Source organism: Urocitellus parryii, chromosome 6 (assembly GCF_045843805.1).
Source record: "Urocitellus parryii isolate mUroPar1 chromosome 6, mUroPar1.hap1, whole genome shotgun sequence".
NCBI classification, from domain to species: Eukaryota; Metazoa; Chordata; class Mammalia; order Rodentia; family Sciuridae; genus Urocitellus; species Urocitellus parryii.
This window is the reverse complement of record NC_135536.1, coordinates 107,434,769-107,456,258: the sequence shown is the minus strand read 5'-3', so window position 1 is coordinate 107,456,258 and position 21,490 is coordinate 107,434,769. Positions and strand designations below refer to the sequence as shown.

The 21,490-nt window shown below is 39.8% G+C and overlaps 1 protein-coding gene across 5 annotated transcripts in view; it reads right to left on the bottom strand.

Moving 5' to 3' along the window:
• Window positions 1-21,490, bottom strand: part of Tln2 (talin 2) — a 411,357-nt gene that overhangs the window by 105,899 nt on the left and 283,968 nt on the right. For all 5 annotated transcript variants that reach the window (XM_077799669.1, XM_026384818.2, XM_026384825.2 and 2 more), the window contains 9 exons: window positions 20,263-20,371; window positions 19,276-19,484; window positions 18,613-18,711; window positions 14,570-14,737; window positions 13,232-13,526; window positions 10,282-10,448; window positions 6,106-6,234; window positions 4,934-5,047; window positions 2,844-2,957 (listed from right to left, as the gene is read on the bottom strand). In XM_077799669.1, the coding sequence (XP_077655795.1) occupies window positions 2,844-2,957; window positions 4,934-5,047; window positions 6,106-6,234; window positions 10,282-10,448; window positions 13,232-13,526; window positions 14,570-14,737; window positions 18,613-18,711; window positions 19,276-19,484; window positions 20,263-20,371 (1,404 nt within the window). The remainder of the gene's footprint in view (window positions 1-2,843; window positions 2,958-4,933; window positions 5,048-6,105; window positions 6,235-10,281; window positions 10,449-13,231; window positions 13,527-14,569; window positions 14,738-18,612; window positions 18,712-19,275; window positions 19,485-20,262; window positions 20,372-21,490) is intronic.

Sequence of the window (21,490 nt, the reverse complement as noted above, 5' to 3'; positions counted from 1 at the left end):
ATGGCAGCCAGACGTACTTCACACTTGTGTGCAACCAGAGATAGGAAAAATTGTGCTCGATGTGTATAATATGAATTGTAATGCATTCTGCTGTCATATGTAACAAATTAGAATAAAAATTTTAAAAAACATTAATCACCAGCTACTTCCCTGCCCCACCCTACAAATTGCCACACCTAATCAGATACTCCAGGGCAGAACAATCTAGGAATGTTAACAACAAAAATGTATGTGTTGTGAGGGATTAGGGGAGGCAAAATCAGGAGAGTTGCTTGAATTTTCATTTAAAACTGATTTCAAAGAGTTCCTTATCCAACAGTTTTCTTGGAATAGCTCTTTATTCTGAGTTTCAAATATACCCAATAGATTATTTAGAAAATGAAGATGAAGCAAATAAAATAACCTCACATTTCATAAAACAAAATAATTTTACCATGCATGGAAATCTGTGTGCATGCACATGTTTTAAAAAATAAGATCATGCTATTTATAATCTCCATTAAGATTTTTATCTTTTCATTAGCTATATAGTATTCCACTGCATACATCTGTTAATATTTCTCAATTCTTGCTCTTGGGCATGTTCTATTTTTTCCAATCTAATAAATAATGGCATAATAAATGTCTTTCTAGCTAAATCTTTGCATACATTTACAACCTTCAATGTATAAATTTTTAAAGCTGAATTTCTGAATCAAAGAGTGTGTATACCTTTAAGGCTTTTAATGCTTCTCTTTAGAAAAGTTATAACAATCTAAGTGCCAGCTTATAACTATGAAGGATAAAAGCTTATCTTTTTAAGATTCCTTAACTCTTTGACTTAAATTCTTTATTTAATGAGAATTTATAAGAAAAACCAGAATGAGTCTACTGGGGTTGTGGCTCACTGGTAGAACACTCCCCTAACATGGGAGAGGCATTGGGTTCAACCCTCAGCACCACACTAAAAAAAATATATAAATAAAAGTATTGTGTCCATCTACAACTAAAATATATATTTTTAAAAAAGCATGAACAATTCACATAAAACAAATAACTGAAGCATATAAAAAATGTTTAACAATGTAAAAACCAAAGACAGGCAAAACCAAAAAGAATTTTGTAGAAAAAACTGGAAAAACATGTTTCTCAAGTGCTTAACTCTCCTTCTTCTAAAAGATGTATTAAAAAGTATGGTCCATATAATATTAGTTACATATGTAGATTTGTTTAGTCTTCTGGAGAGGCAATTTTTTATGTGAAGAAAGTTTAAAATGTCTAAACTTTTTCATCTGTCAATTCTATTTCTTTTTTAAAAAATTTTTTTAGTTATACATGGGCACAATATCTTTATTTGGTTTATTTATTTTTATGTGGTGCTGAGGATTGAACCCAGGGTTTCACATGTGAGAGACGAGTGCTCTACCGCTGAGCCACAACCCCAGCCCCAGTCAATTCTATTTCTATTCATTTTAACCTTGCCTTTTTCTCATAAAGATCTAAGTGTCTATGAGAGGAATGTTAAAAAAACAAAAGAAAAGAAAAAAACAGGGCAGAGAGAGAATGGAACCAGGAACACATCTACACTGTTCCGTCACACACCCTACAGTCCTGTCAGTAGCAAGGTGTGGACAGCACACACAGCTGGCTCCAGGATCTCTAGTAAAAAGACAAATATTGATGCAAGTATAAGTCTCAATGTTCCAAAAAATTAAATAAGCTGCTTGCAAGCCTGTTTCTAGGAATTTACCCTCACAAAAGCAATTCAAGAAGGAAACATAAATTTGAGCACAGAAATAGGTTGTTTATGAAGGCAAAAAAGTTAACAATCTATATGTCCAACAATGGGAGAACAGTTAAACACAGAATATGCATATGACAGAAGATTGTTCAAAATAAAAAAAAATGCTCATGTGTTACAGGAAAAACACAAAGAGTGTATATGCAATGAATTGCAATTTAAAATACATTTTCATATACATATATGTGTACACACACACACACACACACACACACACACTCTCTGCATCTGTGCAGTTAAACATTAAGAAATAAAAACATTTATGTTCCATCTCTGCTTGTTGGGGTTACAGCACTTGGAAAAATCACCTACTGGGTGGATTACACTGGTCCTACAACTGTGTGTTGAACTAGAAAGGGATGAGATGTTGAACTGCCTCGGTGGAATTATCATGAGAGGGTGGCAAGTGACCCAAGTGGCTTGTTTTCTGGATGTGCTACCCACTCCAAGGGGAGGCCAGTCCCAGGTCCTTGGGTTCATATAGCACACATCAGCTGTTTGAGATATAATTAAAGAAAAAGTGCTGATAAAGTAGAGAGATATGAACATAAGCAGCATGTAACACGGAGATTCCCCATGACTGAATATTCTCACTTCATTCAATTTTCCTTAAAATGGATCTATCCCTTACCCCACAAGGATGCTAATCCTGACCAACTCTTAAAATGACCTGAGGATCAGTCAATCCCATCTTTGGAGAAGCTTATGTTCACCACTTGTGTTTTCCTGGTCTGGAAATGTCAGCACTAGGCATTCTAGAAATCTAAAGCAATACCCGGTTCTGGGCTGTTCATACAACTTGTAACCTGATATGTTTTGTTTTTCTCTTTAAGGAGAAATAAATAAGATATCCCCAAGAAAAGTGAATCATGGACTACCTCCCCAGGCAATTTCCCTGTATGTTAGCATTTTGCTTTGCTAAGCAAAAGCTACCTCCACTGAGATTGGTCAGGTCAAGACATAGCTAAGGCTGTGGGATCCACTTATTTCTCTTCTTAAGGACAAAGGTCAGATCCTCCCCATTTGGATGCTCTGAGTGAAACCAAGGTGATCCCAAGGTTACCTGGAGGAAGTTCTGGCTGGAGATGATGAGAGCCAGCTGGGCACTAAGGTCTTCTGCTTGAGCCTGGCTCCCTCTCACCCCCTGGACCAGCTGAGGGATGTGATCAGCCACTGCCTACAGGAAGCAAGGAGATAGACACTGAGCACAGGTGGCATGGTGGAACTATCAAGAGAGGGTGAAAAGTGACCCAGGTGGCTTGTTTTCTGGATGTGATACCCACTCCAAAGGGAGGCCAGTCCCAGGCCTTGGGTTCATATAGCACATTAGCTAGCTGAATCTTCACCAACACTGAGTCCCATTTCCTGGGTTCTCTTTTCCCCACACACTCTACCCTGTGGTTCCCAAATGTCTTGATATGTTTGGCAGAAGATGATTCTCCATAATGAAGCATTAAAAGAATTTCCCTAATTACAACACACACTGCCCTGGTCATTAGGATTGCAGAATTAGAATTCAAAAAAATGACATGACTCACAGGTAACTAAACTGAAGTCTTATGGTCCCATCAGAGAAGAAAGTGCAAGAATTTCTCAGCTACCAGCACCTTTAAGTGCTCTGGCCTCTTATTTTGTAGGCATGCATTCTGTACTCCAGAGTTCATGTGGCCATAGCTCCTCTTTCTAAGTTCTAACGAGTTATTTCTCAATGTGGAAAGCTCAAAGCCCAGAGCAAAGGAGAGAAGAGCAGCAATGGGAAAGGCAGGACTGCCAAATGGTAACCTTCTCCAGGGCCTTAGGAAATAAGCCCTCCATTCTCTCTGTGCCTGTGTCCCCTCTGAAGAGCCAGGCATCAAAAGTCTCAGCACCACAGACGATCATTGTTGGTAAAGGTGTCCAGAGCATCCTGGCCCGATGACACATCTTTTCCAAAAACCTGCTTCAGCAAGGGTTAAAAAAATATTTCCATGGAAAGTTTTCCAGGCCCTTTCCAGGGCTAGTAATTCCAGTAATTTGGTCCATTTTCCCTTCTTCACCTGAACCTGACAAATAACGCTCCTCTCATTTCCTGGCAGGACACTCAGAGACCAAGCATCTTCAGGCTCTTTACAAAAGAGACAGAGAAGGCTCATCCTGTGGCATGTCCCTGGATGTGAGCAGCACCTGCTCCCTGAGGACAAGCCATTTTCCCATCCCTGCGGGCTACTGAATGGAGCCCAGAGCAGGAAACAACCCCCTCCCAACAGTGGCCTCACTCTCAACAAACCCCTCTGCTTCCACATAGTTCAAAGCACAGTAAGCCCAGGATCCTAGCACATTGCTCATGTTCTTTCTTCTAGAACACATCTGATCCCCAACAGGGGGCTGAGAACAGAAATCAGGAACAGAAGGCTCTCTACAGTAGAAACAGTGTCACCTCTCAATCATTATTTTACAGAGGAGATTTAAGGAAGGAGAGAGAGGGAAGTTAGCTCTGATAAACTCAGCACACAGCCCTTGCTGTTCACACCTTCAGGAGACTCTAGCCAGACATCTTGCTGGCTTGTGGGCAGTGACTCTACCAGTGGATTTTGTGCCTGGAACCACTCAGAGATGTCCTGGGAGAGTCAGCTCCCTGGGCCCAAAGAGAAGGGAACGAAGGTGTTTGTAGTAGGCTGGTCTCAACATAGCATCAAGGCCCGAATATTGGAAGAAAAGAGACAAATGGGTGACAAAACAAAGCACAAAAGCACAATGCCACGGAGCTCAGACAGGATGAAATAAACCCTCAAGGTGGAATTAGTAGAAAGCAGGAAATCAACCCGGCTACAATGAGTAAAGGCTGAAGGTGAAGGCCCGCCAAGAGAGAGGCACTCCGGAAACCTAGCACCTCATTACTATTTCAGAGCTCTAAAATGGTCTCCTCATTGATTTTCTTTGATTCAGTCTCTCAAAAAGAAAAGAAAGCAGACAAAAGAAATGCAATACTGAGAGTGGGGGAGAACATTAATATTCTCCCTCCAAACATAGCCCATCCACTTAATGGACAGAAACCAGACGGGGGTACACCTGGAACATGGAGCTGAACCAACTGGATCAGGGGCCTGGACTTTTCTCAGTCACCAGAGGCTTGTCATTCTAACGCCATCAGGGCCACCTATGGTGGAATCTCACCTTACAGCTCTGGACCAGCTGCTGCTGGGCTGCAGGGTTCTTGTTGGATGCAGCTGCGTTCTGAGAGGCTGCGATGGTCTGTGTGGCTGCAGCTGCAGCCTGCTTAGCAGCAACCTGTAGAGCAGAGTGGAACAGGTCAGGCTGGGTTTGCAATTGCAGAGTCACCTGTGCACATCCTGCCACTTTCAAGCCATGGAGCTCCAAGAACAGTCTGCCTTTGCAAAGCCACTGATGATCCCAACCTCATCCTGTCCCACTATCTGCCCTGGGTTTGTACTCCCTGCATCAAGACAGCCTTACCTGAAAGCTCAAGTTATGATGTTTGTCTTTCCCAAAAAGACAAGAACAATCCCAAGACTGTGATGGCACTGATAAGCAGCAGTATCAAACTTAAGCTCCCTAGGGAAAAAAGATCTTCCCCCAGGCTACTGTGTATGTAGAGCAAGGCAGTGGTCCAGGACTTTCCTTTCAGAGCACCTGGAGGCCTCAACTCAAAAACCTGTGCCGCCAGGGTAGTTAAATGAGTTTACTGTCTCCTCTTCTTCCAAGCACAAGTCTAATTTCTTCCTTCTGATCATATATGGAGGGATTCCCTATGCGACATGATCTCAGCTTCTACTCCACCCCATTTTCATAAGGGTCTCCTTGTAAATTCCTGAGAGAAATGATGTTTTTGCTACATAGTTTTTGCCAATAACTATTTCAACTCTTGTCAGAATATACTAAAAAAAAAAAAAAAAAGACAAAAATATTTCATCTTACTCTCACACCTGTCCACCCAAAAATACTCTCCATCTGGTCTTTCAAAGTCCATATTTTCTATGGGAAGCCATGTAAAAAGTCATTGCCTACCCAAAATATCAACATTTTCAATGAATGTGTGCATCCTTTAATGCCGGGGGCGGGGAGAGGAATCACACTTTGGCCTGGAAAAAAAAAAAGTCTGCATTCTATTTCTGAGAGTTAGAAAGGATTTTAACTTTGGAAGCCATGAACTACAATAATTGTTCAAATTGTGTCAATGCCTTTAAAATAACTACACTATCTGATAAGGTTGTTAACCTTGATTTAGCTTTCTCATATGGCTATTGCTTTTTGTTGATTCAACTATTTTTTCAAATAAATCTTTACAATCTAAAATGGCATCCTTGAAAGCCAGTGTTTTTCCTAACCTCCAGCCGGTTGACAATTTTTTTCTTAATAGCATTCTGGGCAGCGGCGTTGGTTGCTACCCGGAGACCTTCGGCAGCTTCTCTCAACCTTTGCTGCTGGTCTTCATTCTCTGGGTTAGCTGCAGCTCCCTGTAAATGTGAAAATAAAGATTTCAAGTGGTCCAGGGGGCAGCAGGACACAGTCACTGAACACATGCTTCCAATTTTCCTTTTTTCTAGTAATAGAAAATATGTGGAAGGAAAAGCCAAATGCTGCAAGCATCTTTATGATTAGGATGTCTCCCCTTACAACCCAAATATTCACCAGGGGGATGTTTCAAATCTGCATAGCTAAACAGTATCCAATGGTAATAATTAAACTCTGGAGATTACAGGTATTGGTCATCCATACAAATTACCTTGTGATCTAAAAATCATGGTTTAAAAGACATTAAGATATCACATGTTATTCTGTTAAAACATATTTATTCATCAGCTAAATATTAATTTAAATAAAAACGAATACATTTTGCTCCAGTCTGGAGTTTATATATAAGGTAAAGGGCACAGAAATTTTCTTTTAGAAGGATAGAGAGTTGTGCCAGCATCACTTACTTTTCTTAAATCTCTTTTTACTGAGTTGAAATACTTTGTGTCAAATACTATTGTGTCAAAAGTTGCTCTCATGGAAAGAGAATGGAGCAGTAATTACCATAGGCTGGGAAAGGTGTAAAGAGCAGGTGGATGGACAGAGGGTGGGTTACAGGTGCAGGTATGCAATTGGACAGGAGGAAAACCATCTAATGCTCTAAGATAGCACAGTAGGACAGCTGTGATTGATGACCATTAATTCTATATTTTAAAATAGCTGGCAGAAAAGATTTTAACATTTCCGGCACAAAGAAATGATAGAGGTTTGAGATGATAGAGGTTTGAGGTGATAGATATGCCAGTTATGCTGATCTGGTCATTCTAACATCATATACATGTACTGAAGTATCACACCGTACCACATATATATGTATAATTATGTATTGATTAAAAAATTTCACCCAAAAGATGTTCAGATAAGTCTCTTTTCTCCACCTCTCTCAGGGAGATTTTTATGACACTTGGCAAGTAAGACACACATCTTCACATCACTACTGAAACATCTGGTAGAATAGGTAGATGTAAAAGGTGAAGAAGATTCCAGTAAAAATACATGGCCTGATGAAGGGAATGTTGGGGGTGGGTGAGGAGAGGGGTTATGGTGGAGTGCCCCCAAAAAGACTTCAAGGAAACACTGGTTAAAAACCAAGCCTAGAAATTATGTTGCTGGAGAGTCAGAATCGGAGAACATAGCAAGTAAAGCTGGTAGCCAACTGAATTAGGAAAAGAAACCCAACAGCCTTAACCTGACATAACATGTGTCCCTCGGCTAGTTCTACAGCCCTTTAATTACTTTAGGTGGACATGTCCTCAGAACCCATGTGGATTCTATTTAGATGTGTGGAATTCTGAAGCAGGAAAAGGCTAAAGATAATGAAGAAGGGATACATTTTTTACTCCACAAAGACTTAAAGCAGGTGCAGCCTTCCTTTTGCACCCACAATAAATGCAGCGATCAAGATTTTTCTCATAAGACCTGGATGTTTGTAACCAGCACTTGACGTGTATAGACCAATAGCCTCTTTCCATGACTTCAGGATAATAATACTTGCTTGCAAGGTAGGCAGGACAGCAGGGAGAAGCCTACAGGTTTACTGAAAATCAATTTTTTGAATGTCTTAAGTTTTCCCATGGTTAATTCATCAAAGTTATCATAACTGGTATCTTTTATAAAAATTATAGTAACTCCTACTGAAAGGAATGGTTTTAACATCTGTGACAGAACTGGTCTGGTCATCTTCTTGAATAGAATTTTCTACTAACTTAACTACTTTTAGTTGTCTTGATTTTGAGTTTCTAGCAACTATGTGTAAAAGGATTACTTGGGCTTCTTGTGTATTCTTTTGCAAGTTTATGAAGTCAGTTCATTTAATTCTGGTCATTGGGTATTTTTTTAAGCCACTCCTTGAATGTCCAATTTTGTATTTTGAGTAGCTATAAACAAACATTTCAGCACTACACACAGATGCTTTGTATCTTCTTCTGCGATGCCTTTTTTTTTTTTTTGGTACTGGGGATTGAACCCAGAGGTACTTAACCAACTGAGCCATATCCCCAGCCCTTGAACTTGTAATCCTTCTGTCTCAGTCTGGATTATAGGTGTGCACCATCATACTCGGCTGCAATGTCTTTTTTGATGATGTATAAGGAATGTGGCAGACCAATATTAGCTTGAAATATTAGCTACTGACTAAAAAATATTTTTCTCTGTGTACTAAATATATACTTCAGAAGTCTAAGCATTAAATGTCCTTTAGCTTTCTAAAAAATTATCATATTAAAATATTGTTATGAAGACAGTGAATTTTAACTAAAAGTACAATTAATTTACAAAACCAACACTGTCCCACTAACATATATTATCAAAAATCATAGATCATTAGAAGAAACAAGTTTTATGCAACTTGGTAAATTCAGAGAATTGGCTTGGTGAGCAGTGACATTAAGTAATGAATGTTAGTCCTGGTTCAGTGACATCTGGCTTTATCTTTTTGAGCTTAATTTTCTCAAAATGTGTAAAATAAGGGACTGACTAGATTTTCACATTCTAGCTAATAATTTCTTGCAAACATGAGGGCTTATTTGAAATAGCTACTTATAGACTTAGAAGGGGAAAAATAGTAAAACATTTAGAAAAATGAACCACAATATAAAACCCTAACATATTTTTGGCTAAAAGGGGGGTGGTGAAAAGCAGAGCTTTGTGGCTGCAACAGGGAACCGAGACAGAGAAGGAAGTGCAGACCCTGCCTCTCCCCAGGTCTTTCCTTCCCCTTCCCTGGAGCTAACTCTATGATCTTTCTGTCCTTCAGGGGGCACAATGGCAAATTCAGTCCAGAAAGGTCCTGCACATGGCTTCTGTACATCCCAAAACATTTTAAGTGAATTCACAAACTTAGGTGAGCTATGGAGTCAGGGAAATGGGATGAGATGTGGAATCGTGTAATGAATCTTCTACATGTACAGATACATTAAAAATGTTCTTTTTGGGGCAGGAAGTTGAAGGTGATTTCTATTTCTTTTCTATACTTATTTGTATTTTCTATTAGTTACAGAAGTGCTGTGTGCTAGATGCATAATAATAAAGCATAGAGAAATAAGGCCATTTCTATTTAAAACAGTTCTCACTTAGAGGTACACAATGGGATATCCTGTAGAACTCTCACACACATGGTCTCACCAGTAATTTTATGAGTCAGGACCTCTGGAGGTGGAAATGAGGCATATAAATTATAATATTTCATGGGAAGCTCTGAAAGAGACCTTTGGTTAAGAATAACTGGCTTTTAGAAGCATCATGCTACAGCATAGCTGTCAAAATTCACAAAGCCAACTCTTAACTCAAACCCTTACACAGGTTGAACATCTCTAATCCAAAACTCTGAAATCTAAAATGTTCCCCAATCTAAAACTTTTGGAGTGTTTACATGATGCTCAAAAGTTAGATCTTAGGGGAAAAAAAGTTAGATCTTAGATTTTCAGATAAGAGACAATCAACAAGTAAACTGTTTGAGAATATTCCAAAATCTGAAACAAAACAAAACTCTGAAATCTGAACCACTTCTGGTTCCTAAGCATTTTGGATATGGGATACTTGAGCTGTGTAACATTTTAGGTTGCTACTGGGAATTGAAGTACAGTGAAGTTGGAAACACTCTATTATGCAAAAATCTTGATAGGAGTTTAGTTGAGAAGTCAATGGAGGGCAAGGTAACATTGAGACTAGAAAGAAAGCCATTATAGGTGAATTCACTGCTGAAAATTTCCAGGTTCCACTTGCATTGAGTCAGCAGTGAGGAACAACTGCAAAAAGAGCCCTCACTGAGCAGGGCACTTTGCTGTCTGGCTCAGTCATCTCCTGTCCCCTGAAGAATTTCTGTCCATGTTTAACATCCTCCTTTACCACCTAACCCAGGTTAAATGTTATGAAGCCACTTAGATTTTAAACAAAGAGGAATGCAACTGACCATCCTTCATCTTTCAGGTACCTTCAAAATCTTAACATGATAGTCTTTGTTTTTCAAATCAACAAATCCAATATCATACCTTTGCAGCTTCTACCATGCGAGCAGTGGAGTCAGCCAATAGCTTTGCTGCTGCCAGGAGCTTCTTTGAATTTTCCATGTCAATTTCAGCCTCTGCATCTGACCTCATGGCATTGACAAGATCCGAAGTGGCCTGGGCCAGGACCCGGGCCTGGCGAACCATCTCACCTAGAGGTTGGGACAGACGATGCAGGCTGTTTGGCTGCCTTTCAAAGTGGGTACAAGCTCAGAGGTCAGTACAGTCTTATCTCTACTCCTCTGACAAGAAGGATGGAGGGAACTGAACCTCCATACTCTGCTCCTAAGCAATGGGCCCAAAGTACAGCCAGAATGGAAAACATTCCCTATTGCTCCCAAGGCAGTACTCCTCAAACACATCCAAGTTCAACCTGTAACTATGAAGGCTAAACATGACACAAGTAGCCAAAAGAGGAGCACTTCATAAAGAGAGGGCAGGAAGCAAAATTACATGAATTTACTTTTAGTAAATAGTTATTTAGAAAACACTATTTACCTCACTTCAAGAGGCACTTATATAAAAGCCCCTATAATAAACTCTGTGAGAAATCAGCATAGGTAAAATTTATTTCTAAATTTTGAATTTGCATCTGCCTATGACTGGATGACTATGACAGCACATAGCCCACTCTTTGCTGTTTGGTCCTTCCTAGTAGGAATATTGTCAGGCTCACGTACTAGAGGTGCCTTGGCCCAGTGTCCCCATCAATGTCTTCTTGCTCACATTTTTCCTCCCAGCACTGATTTGGACCTGGAGTTTCCAAATGTTGGGTCTTACTGTCCTTGTGATTTTATTGAGGTCTACTTCAGCTTCCTTTTGGAAGTAGCGGGGTAAAATAATAAACATCAAAAATAAAACTACTTCATTAAAGCACTTATTCCTTGAGTCAAGTTCAACTGAGAAGAATGCAGGAGCACTGTGATGTTAAGGGGCAAGAAAAAAGCTTTTCTAAACATAAAAATGGGTTAAATTCAGTGTGGTATCCTGGATTAGATCATAGGACAGTAAAAGGACATTAATGAAAAAAATTGACATAATCCAAATACTGGCTACAGTTAACAGTAATGTGCCAGTGCTTATCTCTCAGCTTTGACAGATGTGTCATGGGAAGATGTTGTCATTAGGGAAGATGTTAGAAATGGGAGAAATGATTATAAGTTTTCTGTCAAAGGAACCGCTGAGCTAGAGTAACTGATGTGATTCTGCAATCTGTATTTGGGGTAAAAATGGGAGTTCATAACCCACTTGAATCTAATGTACGAAATATGATATGTCAAGAGCTGTGTAATGTTTTGAACAACCAATTAAAAAAAAAAAGAAATGGGAGAAATGGAAAGGTATGTTGAACTCTGAAACCTCTGCAACTTCTTTATTTTTTCAAATCTGGAAGCATTCCAAAATAAAATTAAAAAAAAAAAACACAAATTGGAAGATACACACACACAAATCCAATTGTGTGGCACTTTCCTATTTTGTTAAATCATTTATGAAGGATATAGATTATAATTTTCTAAAAAAGAAAAAATAACCTTTGCTTTAAAGTATTACCGTTGCTGGGGAGGAAGTAGGAAAACATATTTCTTACAAAATACTGATAGGTTGCAACTATAAATCCTTTTGGAAATAAATTTCAAAAATTTTTTAAAAGGACATACCTTTGGCCCAGCAATTCCACTGATAGAAATTTATCCTTCATACATACCCTCCAAAGTAAACTAAGGTATGCTTAGTAAACTATAAGAATGCTTATTGTAGTATTAATTTAGTAAAAGCACAATAAGCTAACTTGGATATCAGCTAAATGTCCATTAAAAGATAATTGGTTAAGTAAAAGCAAACCCTCCAATAATTAACATAGAGGTAAACATGAAAAAGTCTCTAAAACATATTAAGTATAAAAAGATTATAAATAGTATATGTAACAATTATTCTTATATAAACAGTAAGGCGGTCTCCTCTTTTCCTCACACACATAACTATGGGAAGGTCAGGGGTTTTGCTAAATGAGTAGGTTATAGCTGCTCTTGTGGGTGTGGAAGGGGTAACTGTGAGATAACAAATATGAAAATCTGTCCACTGTAGTAACCATTTTACTATATATGTATCTTTTAACATCGTGATTATGCCTTAAATACACACAATAAAATTTATTTTAAAAAACCCAAGTTGCTAAGTGTGAATTCTGGGCATTTAGAGGGCATAGACGGGCTGAGTCTAATTTACTTTTCAACTAAATACTGAAAAGGTATATTACATATATTTTTTAAATTGACTCAGCAAAGCAACCAATTCAGAGCTAAACTTCCCCTCTCTAGCCCTCAGATCCAGAAGACAATATTCCTCTGCTTTATTCATCTTGGGGCCAGGTAGCAGGTAACTGGTACCCTGATGGAATACCTCTGTGCCTACTTGCTTTAGACTAAATTGCTTGCTATGTCCTGCCTTGCATCACTCCAGGAAACTCCAATAAAGGCTGCAATGTGGGCCTTCCCCTTGCTCCTGTTCTCTGCTTCCTGACCACCCTGGTGTTTTTCACCATGACCCTGCATGGCCTGTGGTGACTCTCTGGGGACCTATAGGTAGGATCAATTGATCAATTCTACATTACATGCCTTGTCTCTGTTTCCTCAGTAGCTACTCTGACTTTACCATACTATATGCAACATGTACATTTTTAAAACAGAAGAGTTTCACTGTGAATCCAAATTACAATAAAAACATGGTTAATTTTGCACAAGTCTGTAACTGTGGCTATAAACGAGCATTTTAGAAGTCCCACGTTATCTTTTCCAGAGCCTCAGCAAGGAAGTCTCAGACTGAGGCTGATGAGAACTTGCTCTTGCTAGTCCAGGAGCTTTTACTTATCCTATGGATAATTGTCACCATAAGGGAGCCCCAAACCCCTTCATCTACCAACAGCCATGTGCCTCACCAGCATCACCCATGGAGCTGAAGATGCTCTCGGTGACACACATGATGGTGTCGGTGGCTTGGTCATAGCGGCCGATGGGCTCTCCTCGACTGGCAAACTGCCGCACATGCTGCAGGAGGTCATGCAGGGCCTGGCTGACCACGCTGGCTGCCGCACTGACTTGCTTCAAGAGCTCACTGTCACCAGTGGCTGCCTGGCAGGCTCGGACGCAGTTCTCCACTGAGCGATCCACAAGTTTCCCTGCCTCAATCAGCTGCTCCTGGCACACGGGGGAGCTGATGGTGGGGCTCACCACCTGAAGCGAGACAGAAGTGGGATTTGGATGCTGCAGGTGATGTCTGGTCCCCAGTGTGGCTGGCATCTCCGTTGAGTTCCTTTGTGCCCTGGGCTTGAGTTTTTCAAGTACCAGGGAATCAACTAATTTACTGCTGTGTCTCCCTATAGTTCACTATTACACTTTGGGAATTTAGTGTCTTGCTAATTTACATTCTCATTAGTCACATATGACAAATTGGATTACTACTTCCATAGAGATTTCTGATATTTACCAATTATAGCACGTTCTTCTTAGGATCTTCTGAAGTGAGCCTTCTGGCCCAATATGAAATGACTACCTAAAAGAACTGTATTTTTCCAGAGGTACCTGGAACTTTGTTACTTATTTGTGGATCCTATCAGGGTAGCCATGGCAAGCAGGAAAACCACTGGGGTCACCGCTAGATTGATGCTCAAATCCTCCCACAAGATATGAAATGCCAGGCTTGTAAGATCACACATCTACATAGTATGAGACATTCCAGGTCCTGTCTTATGAAAAGAATACACGTGGTGGAGTAGAAAGGGCATCTGGGATCAGATGGCCCCGAATTATACTGTAGTCTGTCTCTACTTCTGTGGCTGAAAGTGCCTTACTAACTCAGGTTCTTCCTCGACAAATGAGGGATAATGATACTTAATTGGCAGGATTGCCAGGGAGCTTTAATGATGTAATTCTTAAAACAGAGTATATATAGCCTAGAACAATTCACATCCTCACTCAGTTACTGCAGTATGGAAAGGATCCTCCAAAGAGCTGTGGATTATTTCTGAACCCATTCCTAACACTGTACCATACAACAAAAGGCTCTTCCTGTGCACTATAAATAAAATGCCCTGGGGGAGAGAGCCATTTGCAAAGACATGGATTAGAGAAAAGGACTAACTGCCTGAAGAATTGAAAAAAAGCACAAATGATAAATTCAGCAGCTTATACTAAAATCCTACCTCAATACCTAAAAGAAGAAGACACCAGAATGTGTGGCATGTGGTAGGAAGGGCTGCAGATGCCAGCTGGCTTACCTTGGCACATGCCACAAGCTGAGAAGTGGAAAGGGCACACTGAGTGGCAGCAGCGATCACCCTGTTCTGTAGGACAGTGTCTTCAGCCACTTGGGCAACATTCTTGGCCTTCAGCACCAACATGGCAGCAGCATTGGCGACAGCTTTGGCCAAACTCATCAAAACATCCTAAAAATAGGGAATAAAAGACTATTCAGTAATTTTTTTTTTCTGTTTACCCCTTAACAGCCTGAAAAATATGTGGCATACACCTAAACATTTCATTCAAATTCCATTTGATCTTTTTCTTCAGCACTTAAGAATTTCTTTTCACTTTTTTTTTGAAATGTTAACTTTTTCCTAGAAGTAACTAAGGAACAGGACTTGTATCCTAATTACGTAGTCTCTTCCTAAACCCATTAAATAATATAGGTTTAAATCTAAAATGGGTTAATCCAAGGAAAAGATTTTTATTTCAACCACTGATTCACATCCATACAGTTATCTCACACTTGGTTTTGACAATGTCTCTTGAATATATGGTTGATGTGGTGGACTAGGAGAAGCTGAAAATATACCCAGATGCCACAAACACCATGTGCTATAGGCAGGTTATAATTCATGACCTCCAAGTCATCATGCCTCATTGTAGTTTGAAAATTTATCTTTTGGATTTCTGCTTTGCACAAGGATGCAAGTTATCACTGGAAAGTCAGACACATCTCTGCCTCCAGAGGGCAATGTTGGACATGCACAGACAAATAGCTGGCCCCAAAACCTACAGCTGAAGAGCCAAGGAATGCTCTGAACATAAGTCATTCTCAGCGTCTGTAGCCTTGTGGTCAGGGATTAAATTATTATGGAAAATGGAAAGAGAACCCACACAAGTAAACTAGTTACAAGATGATCTGACTGATCCTGATACAAGATGCAAGGAGTTCTGAGCCTTTGAAGATGAGTTTATGCCCCAACTCAATGAAAAAGCCATTCTGTTGGCAAAAGGGAAGACTCCTTTGACTTGGCTAGTCAGATTTGTCACCCATCTGTTTGACCTGAAGAATAACCACTGTTACATTTAATTTACCTCTTTGCTTTTAATACTGAAAGCAGTTTATTTGATTTAGAAATGCTTTCTCAAACATGTGAGCCATTTTTATTTTGAGCAAACATGTCAAGGCTTTTTCCCCAGAGGAAATGTGGTCAGAAGTCTTTATTAATTCATCAGATAATAAAAAGCACTTTTGATTCTAAATGCAAAGGGCACCCACAGAGTCTTTACAATGAGATATTTTATGAGAAGATATATTGGAAAGTGTGTTCGGCCTGCACCATTTTACACACACAAAAAAAGACTATGTGCCATTCAGGCAAATCTGAAACCCGAGGAAGCCAGTTTTGAAGTAGACAACCAAGTGGTCTTAAAGGAACAGTTCAGACCAGCCTTTCTCAGGTCTGTGGTGATCCCACATATCCAAGGAAAAAGTCAAGCCCAAGAAGCTTAAAGCTGACCTTCCTTTGGGAGCTGACTGGCACTTGTCCACTACACAACTTTTCCCAAGATGGACCACAAAGTTATGGTTTTTAGACACCTATCTCAAAGCTCAGTTAAAAAGCCTGAATATCAATAATATATTGATATTACTAACAAGATTTTAAAACATAACTTCCCAAAGCAGGTCACAGTATTCTCTCACTTGATATGAATCCATCTTTACATAAGAGGACCACAATTCAGTAATGTAGAATTGTGATTGTTTTAAAGGGCTTTGTTAAAATCACTTAAAAAAACCTTGTTCCTCCTATTAATTTTGTCCAAAAACAACATAGTTAGAAAAAGAGCATGATACTACAGCTATAGTTGCTGACAAAGCCTTTGTCAAACTTTTCAACAAGACCACTATTATGTTGCCCATGTAAAATAAATCTTTGTTAACTCTGGGAACATGCAGTACACTGAGAACCCAAGAAAAGCTCTGAGGTATGATCTTAAGACTCAGAAAAATAGAGTAAGAAATTGAATGTGAATAAGCTAGGGGCTACCCCCACTGGAAGAGGCTGAAGATTACCTCCTTGAAACAGGCCCTACCTCATACAAACTGAACTACTGAGTCACTCTGAGCATAAACCTGCCTCCCTAGCTGTGACTAAATAGAAACAAACATCAGGAAGCAGAGTTTGCATGTGAATGCAATGAAAACAATCTGTTAAAGGAAAGGAGGCAAAGTTTAGAAAGCACAAGGATGCATGAAATTTTGTCTTAAGGCGGAATCATGACTTTCTCCTCAACTGTTCTTAGCACTTTGGGGAGAACAATAATATTTTCAAGGAAATTAAATTGGGCATTTCAAGATAAATCTAGAAAACCAGCAGCTGAATCTAACGTATGCCAAATTCCTAAGTAGATACACCTGCCTATTAAAAAAAAAAAAAAAAAAAAAAAAACCTCCACTCATAAGTGTAAGGCTAATACATGGACAGTTTGAGGATTTGGAAGGACAGTCAGAATGGGGGCACAATCAACTTGGGTTTAGATGGGTATATTTCTGCAGTCTGCAGTGAATTCTATTTATAGTGAAATAATTTCTGGCCAGCTCAATGAAATAATTGGGACCTACCTTCCTTCATGACACAAATGTTCATACACTGAACATCTGATTGTACCAGGATACAGGTGGGTCCTATGATCACAGCACCACAGGTATGTGGAGGGTGAAGGAGACACAAATAAATCTATGCATGAAGGTACAAGTTTCATGTCTCACAACACATCTGATCATATCATAGTCTGACAAACCTTGCAGCGAAAAAACTTGGTAGTTCTATAGAATATGACATGCAAAACTGTCACCCATGAAGCAAGAAATTGGAATGCCAGACATAGCTGAATGATGAAAGCTTTTTTTCTCTCTCTCTCTAAAATATTACCAAGTCATTGCCAAATGAAGACATGGTCAGAGAGGATGCAACCAAAAACATAGGGAAAATGTATTTTGGGTGTCAGGGAGTTAATAAAAAACACATTAATTTTCTGAATTTGGTGATATGTGATGTTGTTTCTGATATTTGAAATTTGTAGTGATTTTTTCCTAAATATTTCACTGCAGTTACATACACATATATTAAAATTTTAATGATGTAATACATACACAATCATATTAAAAATTTAATAATTTGCAAAAAACTTTAAAGATCAATGAAATTTTGCTGAATTCTCAAACAATGAGCTTGACACAGATTCTGGTCCAGGGAACCCAGGTATGAATAGTCACATTTTAATTAGGATAGCTTTATGCATTACTTGCAAAATTAGAGACTTAAGAAGAGGAAGGAGTAAGGAACATTGGCCCATAGGTGCATGAGGAGAGCTCATCTTGGCCTGAGTCACTTAGCTGCTGGCCTCTGCGCCCCGTCTGTGGGTTGGAATAAGCTGAGATCTTGTCTGAGCTGCAGCGTGGTTATGCTGGCTGTGAATCAAGCCAGCTGCAAACAGTGGCTACAGCTGTTCACCCAAGGGCAAACAGCATGTCGCTGGAAAACAAAGGTCACAGAAAAGACTTCACCACCACACTTATGGTTTTAGATGAGATACAGAAGGTAGAACCACCTCTGAATACAAAGAAAAGCCTACAGTGTGTTGTGCCTGAAGACGGGGTGTGTATGGTTTTCACATTTACACTCAAGAATGATGCCAGAAGAAACTGCCCTTGGAGAGAGAGAGAACGAACCTGAACAGGAGTTGACAGCTGTAGAGGTTAGGTGGCCAATACAAGGGGTTAGTGACTATTTTCTCCACTTTTGTATTTAAAGTATATCCAGAAATTTGATAATCAGAAAGGTTAAATAAGTGTGATAGTGTGATGGTGCATGATTTATGTGTAATGAGCCTTTCTATTTAAAAAATTTTTTTCCATTAACACAAAAGACCTCACTTCCCTAATAATCCCTCTCGATCTTATTCTTGACAGCTCAAAGATTGGAATTGTTTTCCATCAAATTGTCCCTGATCAGTTCTGAACCAGCACTTAAGACTCTCTTCTAAAATTGTAAGGCTGCATATATCTTACTTGGAACCGTTCATCAGTCTCATTCTCTCCGATCTGTCTCAGAAGATCTCCACTGGCTTGTCCAATGCTTCCAGCAGCAGTCAAAACGGTCTGTCGAGGCTGTGAAAAAGAACATACTTTGGTTGGAAGGAAAATATATTTCCTCTACAGTGTCTTCAGCCAGGCCAATGTGGAGAAGAATCACATAGGACTGGCAACTTTTATACATCAACAAGAATCTCAGGCTATTGGACAACTAGGAAACAATGTTCCTGTGAAATCTGTGCAAAGTAGATACCCGGTCTTACACACCAGCAACAGGTGGATGGATGTGAAATGTCCAACGAATGAGCCTCATACAGCTGGTAAAAAGGTGGTAGGTGCTGGATAGAAATTAGGGTACAAACATGTATCCTCTTTAAATGGGTGCTAGTCATGTTTGTTAAGTTTCTGGGAATGTATCTAATTAAGTACCCTTGTGGGAAGACCTTCATACTAAGAGCTCAACCAATTCCAAAAGTTGAACAAAAGTATCTGCACCAATTTCAACAACTCCCAATACTGCTGTGTGGTAAAATACTCCATTCAGATAGAAGGAAGAGCTCAGGAAGTCAAAGGCCCACAGTCTCCAGGGTATGCAGGTACTTATCTGAATTTGAATGAGTGCTGGTCCTTGGAGCTCACCTCTCCAGAAGTAGGCTGCACAGCTTTCAGCAAGTCAGACACTGCCCCAGCGAGGGTCCTTGCGGCTCGGAGCAAGTCCTCCCCACTGCCCACCTCATCATCCATGAGGGCTGCCAACAGCTTCACACCCTTGGACATCTCCGTCAGGTTGGAAGAAATAGTGGTGATTGCACATCCCACGGCTGTGTAGTCAGTGTCTGCAGGGTCACCTGGGACAGAGAAGGACCATTACAATCAATGCGGGGTGGTGAAGGATGAGGAGAATCCAGGTTGGCAAGAGATGGCAAGGTTGGCAAGCGGTCCTGGTGAGAATTTTCAAAATCCCCACAATGGCAGTAGCTCATTCTCCATAGCTCTGCAGGAGTACAGTGAGACTGACCACACCTGTTTCCAAGGTGACTTCAATAAGGTCCTCTCATCTGTTGGCTTCATATGTTAAGATACGGAGCATGGACAACTTTAAAATTCCATAGGAGGTCTCGCATGTCAAGGTCCTTTTTGCTAGACTTTTGTCAGTAGCTCAGGGGGTCAACTATGCTTTGGAAACACTGACACTGTAGAGTGAAGCCAGGGTATCTCCTGCTCTCACTTGACAGCATCAGGCTGGGAGTCACACTATGCCAGAAGAGACTGCTGTTGGACAAGATAGGAAAAGGCACAGATGATAGATTTGTCCTTTCAAGATCATTTTCAGACATAAGTTCCCAGAATGGAGAAACTGGCCTCACAGACTTTGAAGTACGTCCAGCATGTTGACTAACAATGAGGAGAGCTCCATGTGTGTTTTGTGATGATGATGCATGACAATGATAAAAAGGAATGAGATGTTCCTTACATTTCTCTTGGATAATTGGAAAAAATACCTAAAGCAGGCCAAGTACCTAAAAATACACTACCTTCTCATCATATGAAAATCTGTTGTTTCAATCAAAGAATATATATTTTTACACAAAACCACAATATACCACAAAATGCTCAGGGACTTACCAGCCGTGAGGTTAACGACTGAAGCCGTTCCAGCTGTAATAGCATCGACTTGAGAATGAATTTCGTGTTTGGATTCGTCCACTTTGTTCTGAACCCATACCCTAGACGCCTATGAAGTCAGACAAAAGCATGACACAATCATGGCAAAAATATTACCCATGGGACCAGAGAAGTCGGCCATAAAATGAGGCCAGCATTTTGGTTACATTCCCCTTACTGGGCTGGCACTGAATGAGCTCTTGAGTCATCTTAAACAATATCCTTAAAAGCCTTTTAATCTGTTCAGAGATACTGAATGGCATATAACTCCATATCTTATACTGTTTTTTTTTTAATTTAAGATTTAAGGGAAAAAATTGTATGTGGCCTTAGGTAAATTCAATTGAAAAAGAAGAGAAAAATCAATGTCTCATAATACTGCACATTAGCACTAACAGTTGTTGGTAATGTTCACTTTGCTTTTTAGGGAACAAGGTTAGAATTGGAGATTTCAGTCCAATGCAGGAAGTATTTCCTGTTTACAAGGTCCACCTGAAGACAATGCCATGCTCATGTGGATGTGCTACCTTTCCCTGTAGGACTGGGTCCAGGGGCCAAGACCCCTGTTCTGGATCCAGCTCCACTGCAAGGTAATGGGACCCTGGGCAAACTACATCCAGGTCCTATGCCTTGTCTTTCTTCTCTTGTAGAAATTCAACTGTTAAAAAAAAAATCTTTCCTGCTCTCATGCTGTCTTGGAATCTATACATAGTAAAATAATTATTTTCTGGCATTTCAAGACTTATCTAATAAATGATCATTTACATAGGTAATGGTAACCCTGTTGGTAAGATGAAGATCTGCTTCTCAAAATAATTCCAAAATATTAATTTATGACTAGGATGTGTGGAGCACTAATAATAGTTTATTCCATTCTAATTCTTTGAAAGTTGGTGAGGAGGAATGTTACATCCAGATATTTTAAAACTCAGTCTCATGATTACTGGGATACGCAAGTCTGCCATATATTTTCACTTTCAAGTTTTCCAGAGTAAAATCTTTAATAATTTCAAATACTTAGGGGAAATAGAACTGAGGACACCAATTACCCTGTCCCTCCACCACAGTATGCGAATGGAAAAAGCCTCAGGGACAACTTGGAAAGCAGTCCTGGCCAGATAGGATGACACTACAGATCCTCTCTTGGCTCTGGCACCCATAATGGCATCAGCCTATTCCACAGCAGTGG